General features: G+C 32.8%; 1 protein-coding gene across 1 annotated transcript in view; it reads right to left on the bottom strand.

The window, feature by feature from the left end:
- The window catches only part of dldh (dihydrolipoamide dehydrogenase), a 13,650-nt gene extending 6,993 nt beyond the window's left edge, over positions 1 to 6,657 (bottom strand). The window contains 6 exon segments of the mRNA XM_062421283.1: positions 409 to 478; positions 709 to 777; positions 1,291 to 1,347; positions 1,349 to 1,371; positions 2,228 to 2,303; positions 6,550 to 6,657. Coding sequence (XP_062277267.1) covers positions 409 to 478; positions 709 to 777; positions 1,291 to 1,347; positions 1,349 to 1,371; positions 2,228 to 2,303; positions 6,550 to 6,588 — 334 coding nt within the window. The 5' untranslated portion in view covers positions 6,589 to 6,657.
- Positions 6,658 to 7,209: the final 552 nt, after the last annotated feature.

Below are 7,209 nucleotides of genomic sequence, written 5' to 3'. Positions count from 1 at the left end.
CTCTCCTCTCTCTCTCTCTCTCTCTCTCTCTCTCTCTCTCTCCTCTCTCTCTTCTCTCTTCTCTCTCTCTCTCTCTCTCTCTCCCTCACTCCTCTCTCTCTCTCTCTCTCTCTCTCTCTCTCTCATCTCTCTCCTCCTTCTCCTAACTACAGCTCAGTCCTTTCTGAGGTTTCTTCCTGTTACAGTTGAGTTTGTCCTTACTGCTGCTCATCGTGGGAATGTTGTTGTGTCCATGTGGATCTCTTTAAATTAAATTAAAGACCTGCTCAACCTGCTTTACATGTAAAACGCCCCTGAGATGACTTCTGTTGTGATTTGATGCTATAAAAATAAAGATTGATTGATTTTTTTCTCTGCAGCCACAGACACAAAGATGATTAGTTCAGACATTCATGAGCGGCGTCTTACTTTCAATGCCTCTGCTTTCAAAGTCTTTGCCATGAGCCATGTGGTACAGGTAGGAGTTATTCAGCAGAGCCTGCAGACACAAAACATCATTTTAAGACACATACATATTATATATTTCATGTTTTGGGACTGGATACTTCCAAATAATCTCTCAATATGCAGCACAAATATTAGACTAATCTTCTTTTTTCAGGCCTTTCTGCATCAATATGAACTGCAGATCTTTACTACTTTAACATACTTTAAATGATCTACAGCATTAAATAGATCTTTCATCACTTTAGAAAAGTAGTTTATTACCTTTGAGGGGATGCAGCCGACATTTAGACATGTTCCACCCAGCGTGATGTTCTTCTCAACACAAACTGTCTGTAAATAAGAATAAATAACATCACATTTTATAGAAATAATACAACAGATTCATCGATAATGAGCCCTGGAGACGTCTGTATTTATGGAGCCAAATAAATTCATTATTAGTAAAAGTCCACTTAAATACACTGTAGGTGATAAAATATGTCATATGTATCATTCTTTTGTGGTTACACCATTTGACATTTTCAGGAGCATTCAGTCTTACTTTTGGTAAAAAATGGTGCAAATGTCATTTCAAATGATATAAAACCAACAAAAATACTAAATGTACATTTTAACAAACCTGATGCTGCTTTTAGAAAACTAGTTTTAAAGATATTTTTGAAATACTCATCTTGCCAACCCTTATTCCTCACTGACCTACTTTAAATGTTTCTCCTCCTATAATAGAAAACTCTGCTGTGAACTGGGACAGTAGATGTGTTTCCATCCAAATATATTAAGCAACAGTTAAGCAAACTTCCCTGATTTATAATAGATTATAGAGCAGATGAACAGTCAGCTTACCTTGAAGCCGAGCTGTGAGGATTTGATGGCAGCGACGTAGCCGCCTGGACCCGAACCACACCACGGTGACGTCTGCATCGACTGCAGAGAGGAAACAGAGACTTTCATCAGCAGTTTATAACAGGCGGGGAGCTCCGGTCCTCTGAAATGATGTCAACCAGGAAGTAATTTAAAACTGCATTCTATCAAAAGGCCACCAGGGGGCGACCGTTTTGGTGTCAAAAGGACTTCCGTCTCTATACAAGTCAATGGAGAATTCACCAACTTCTCACTTGATTTCTAACCTCAGTAAACGTTTTCAAAATGTGTTTATGGTCTCAATCGCTAGTTTAAAGCCTTCTTCAATGCAGTATGATGTTCATTTGGGACATTTTGGCCTCCCTGATTTTATATGTGACGATAAAGCAGGGTATGCATTAGGGCGTGGCTACGTGGTGATTGACATGTTGATTGGTTCACAGGTTCAGGAGGGGCGCCTCATGCTCCTCCTGATGCCCATTATAAGTAGAATCCATGTTTTTATTTTTCCCAGCATGCACCGGAAATTTTCAAGATGGCGTCTGCTCAGATCCGATACTATTGGCCTCCAAGCAGCAGTCCACAAACCAATGGGTGACATCACGGATGTTACGTCCATTTTATACCCAGTCTATGGATTATAACAACAGCTCAGAGCTCAGAGATAAGACGTGAAAAATGCTCTTAGTGACACTTCAAAATCAGCTGTCAACTAATTAACTAACATCTGGCAAATCATCTATTAACTGACTAATTGTTGCAGCTGTAGTTCAAACACAAGAGAAGACTGATGAAGGTAATAAATGTTCATAAATCACCATCTGACTAAAGTTCATCAGAGAGCAGAGAACATTAATACAGACAGGTGATAAGCTCTGTACAGTAAGGGGGGGGGGGGGGGGGCGGTCAGGTATCTTACTGGCTGCTTTGTCAGCGTAGGTCCTGACAGACACGGCTGTAGCTCCGTGCAGTTTGCAGGGCAGCTGGTGGCTCCGCTGTGAAGTGAAGAAAAAACACAGTACGAGAAAAAAAGCTTAAAATAAACAGTTATAATATCTCAGTGTTCAAGCAGCAGTCATGTTTCTATATATATGAGCAGTAAAAGATGTTTTCCTCTCTGTAATGATTCCTCCTGTTCATACTGACTATTAAAACCTTCTAATGAGCTTTCAGTGTAAAGTGATGGAGGACTAAATCATTATAAAGTAGATGATCAGCTTCTATTGAGCTTCATCAGTGTGAGTTAGTCATATCAAGTGATATCTGACACATTTACAGTCTTTTTAGCATCAGATTCCCTCTTAGTGTTTCCCTGTTGAGCTGTGGTGTAACCATAGTAACACAAAGACTTTGGTACTAAAAACACTGTAACGCTGAAACATAGAAGATGAAGATTTGACTCATTCAGACGACTGAAGCTTCATATTAGCTTCAGATCTACTTTATAATAAGTTAATCTCTGTGGAGGCAAAACTTTGGGTAAAACCTGTCCAGATAAAGTTTGAGTAAAATATGAATGAATGAAGCAGAAATGAGTCATGTGATCGGCTGCTTTCACAGAGAGAGACGAATAATTAAAATGAGATGCTCGTTAAGCTCGTTAAACCTGGAGCTGCTAAACCTCTGACATCACCAACATGAACTCAGATAACCTCTGACATCACAACATGAACTCAGATAACCTCTGACATCACAACATGAACTCAGATAACCTCTAATAACCAGTTCATTATGACGAGGCAATATTCAGTATCAGCGTTTATGTCCAATATCTGCTGGTATTTATTTAAAAAGTTATATAAACTGTATTTTATGTATATTTGCTCATTAATCCAGGTTGTTATGGGTCAATGACAGGATGTAACCCAGCGTCCATTGGTGTAACCAGCATCTTTATTCATAATAATCTGATTAAATAAAAGGAAAATATATGTGAACTAAAATGTGGATTAAATATAATCTACTTTTTTTAACACAACACTATGTTTTTAACACATTTAACGAACTTATTTAGATAAAAAAATGTTTTTTTTAGGATAATTTTGCTCAATATTGACAAAATATTATAATATCTAAATGTAGAAATACTCCAAAAATGTTTTTATTTTCATTTGATGTTTTTAAATGAAGTCATTATTAGTATAAGTCCACTTAAATACACTGTAGGTGATAAAATATGTAATATTTATCATTCTACTGTGGTTACCTCTCTTTCTTTCTTCCTTACTTTTTATTCATCTTCTTCCTTATTTATCTTTCTTTTTCTTTCTTTCTTTCTCCTTTATCTTTCTTTCTTTCTCCTTTATCTTTCTTTCTTTCTTTCTCCTTTATCTTTCTTTCTTTCTCCTTCATCTTTCTTTCTTTCTCCTTTCTTTCTCCTTCATCTTTCTTTCTTTCTCCTTTATCTTTCTTTCTTTCTTTCTCCTTTCTTTCTTTCTTTCTCCTTTATCTTTCTTTCTTTCTTTCTCTCTTCCTTCTACTTCGTGTTCTTTCTTTCTCCTCCTCTTTCATTCTTTCTTTCTCCTTTATCTTTCTTTCTTTCTCTCCTTTATCTTTCTTTCTTTCTCCTTTATCTTTCTTTCTTTCTTTCTTTCTCCTTTATCTTTCTTTCTTTCTTTCTTTCTTTCTTTCTTTCTCTCTTCCTTCTACTTCGTGTTCTTTCTTTCTCCTTTATCTTTCTTTCTTTCTCTCCTTTATCTTTCTTTCTTTCTCCTTTATCTTTCTTTCTTTCTCCTTTATCTTTCTTTCTTTCTCCTTTATTTTTCTTTCTCCTTTATCTTTCTTTCTTTCTTTCTTTCTTTCTCTCTAGGTGATAACATATGTAATATGTATCATTCTTTTGTGGTTACACCATTTGACATTTTCAGGAGCATTCAGTCTTACTTTTGGTAAAAAATGGTGCAAATGTCATTTCAAATGATATAAAACCAACAAAAATACTAAATGTACATTTTAACAAACATGATGCTGCTTTTAAATCTAGTTTAACTGATTTATTAATTCATCATCTTACCAACACTTATTATCACTGACCTATAAATGCACTTTTGTTAGTTAAGTTATTTATAATTATTAAATTAACTGCACTGATGTAATTTAACAACATTAAAGTTTATTGTCAAATAGTAAAATATCTTCATTATAAATCTTTATCAGGATATTCTGTATATATTAAATTATCTGCTGATATATTGATATTATATTTGTTTTACTCCTTAATTAATAATGAGTTCTGACTCTGTTGTTAATCTCAGACTGAACCTGAAGATAATAAACTTTCATTTAATCTGAAGTCCGATTTATATTTACTGTTTTTTATCTTATTGTATTATTCACAATTAATATGTTTTCATTTATTTTGATTTAGTTTAGTAGTTTAGAAGCTTTATTGTTATTATATTAAAGGGTCAGACATTAAAAACAACTTTATTATTATTTATATTCTGGTCATTTTACTTTAAATACTTGTTTTAGCTCTGTTAGTACTCATTTGTTTATTTATAGTTTATGTTTAAGGGTTTATGTTTGTTGTGGAAGCACATTTTCTTGTCTGTAGTGTATATTAAGCATCGTCGTCTTGCTGCTGTTACAAGGGAATTTTCCCCGTTGTTGGATTAATAAAGTTAAATCTGATCTAATCTTAAATCAGCATTGTTGTTTTTTTTAGTTTATTTCCTCTTACTGAAGCACATGAGCACGTTTTTAATACCAAAGGTTAAGTTGTTTTGTTGTGTGTAAATGTATTATTGCTCATTAAAGGCATTCATTTTAAATTGTAGCTTTAATTTTTTATTATACAATTATAATTTATTTCACAGCAGAGGTTAACTCTTTACAGGACATTCAACTAGACAAGTATTAAAATAAATCCCCTTTAAAAAAAAATGTTATTAATTTTTATTATTATTATTTTTTTTAATCATTATTTATATTATTAATTTCCTGCAATTCCAAGTTATCTATTTATTTATGTATTTAATTTCTCTACTCCTCTACTACTTCTCTATTCTGGCAGTGTAAAGTCTGAATAACTTTGTACATTTTTCACTTTGTTTTGTTTTTATTGTCTTCATTTTATTTATTCATTGTTGTTCTTGTAGATCTTATCTTTCCACTTGCTTTCTTCTTCTTCTCTTTTTTTTGCTGTGTTGTTTATCTGGTTTATACTTTGTTGTATTTATTGTTCTTCATGTAACATCATGCACCTGCTGTATAATAATAATCATATAATAATAATAATACTCATCATTTCAATTGTGTGCAATATTCATATAATATACATATATATTTATTCCACTTTAATCTGTGCAATAAGAATATCACCTCTGGTATATAACCACTCATTACCAATATTACTCTTGTAAATAATGTCACGATCATTTTTATTACATATTTGTACTATTATTGTTCTTATTTATTATTCTTTATTCTTTCTTATTGCTGCTATTATATCATATTTTGCTGCTGTAATAATGCAGATTTCCCCATTGTTAGACCAATAAAGGAATATCATATATCTTATCTTATAACTTACAAGTTCACTTATTTGTTATTTAATGTGAATTGTACTAAAAACTCAATAAAAATAAGAGGAAAAAAATGTTATTAATGCCGAATTAACAAGAGTCAACTCATATAATGTTATAACATATTAAATCTATATTAAGCTATGTATTTCTTATTCTATAATAACATTAAATCTAAAATGCATGTTTTCTGATGGGAGTCTGGTGCTATCTCAGCTGCTGATCAGCTGTTTAACACCAAGGTTGAGTTGCCTTCATGTTTATTAATTTATTGCTCAATAAATTAATACTTTTTCAGGTTATAGCTTTTAACCTTATTACACAAATGTCATGTTTTATAATATTTAACAGCAGAGACTAACTCTGGGAAACACTACAAGACAACTGCACAAGTCGTGTTTTTATATTAAAATTAATCATTTTTTAAAATTTTATTCACGCCGAATTAACAAAAGTGATGTTATACAGTGAGATAATACATTAAATCCATGATAAGCTATTTATTTTTTCTGCTATAACAACATTAAATCTAAAAAGCATGTTTTCTGAAGGGAGTCTGATGCTAGCTTAGCTGTTAGCCGCTAACAAGGCCCGGCCTGCAGCTCTGATTAAAAACAGATTTATACAGATTTATAAAGATCGACAGAGAAGCAGATCTCTCCTAAAGCTAGTCCACACCGCTGCTGCCGGTCAGTGTGTGGTATAAAAGGCTTACCGTGGCCAGAGAGCGATATAACTGCGTCCAGCTCTGCATGATGTCTCCTCTCAGCAGTAACCTACCAGCCAAGGACTCCTCTTACTGCGCAGGCGCACTAACACACACAGGAACAACACGCCAGTACGTCGGCTCCGAATGACGTCACTGGTTGTGAAATGATGATGTGAGAGTTCTTTTTGTTAAATAAGTGCATATTATCAAAAGTTTTACACAATATGTAATTAACTCTTACCTATCCAAATGTTTAGACATTTAAAATACTGTAATAACTGTATTATTACCTTCTGTTATAATGAGGTTGAATCCATATCCCATTTATTCTATCAATGTTCATACTCACTTAACTTCTGGTCTCAAATGTACTGTGGAAAACTAAAAGTATTATCAAAAATGTAGATCAGTGAAAGTAACCCCTAAATTCATCAGATATTCATTGGAATGTGTTGAATATATTAAAATGCTTGATTTTATTAATACAAAAAAAGTACCAAAACTGTCAATATATATGTTTTCAATGCACTTTATATATGATTCCCACTTTTTATTTTTTTTTACACTGATGTACAAAATGTTATAATGAGATAAACCAATAAGACATTTCATCTCAGAGATAGAGAATGAAATATTGAATGAATATTCTTTGTTTATTATATTGTA

Source organism: Scomber scombrus, chromosome 6, assembly GCF_963691925.1.
Source record: "Scomber scombrus chromosome 6, fScoSco1.1, whole genome shotgun sequence".
Classification (NCBI taxonomy): Eukaryota; Metazoa; Chordata; class Actinopteri; order Scombriformes; family Scombridae; genus Scomber; species Scomber scombrus.
This window is presented reverse-complemented; position numbering and strand designations above follow the sequence as displayed.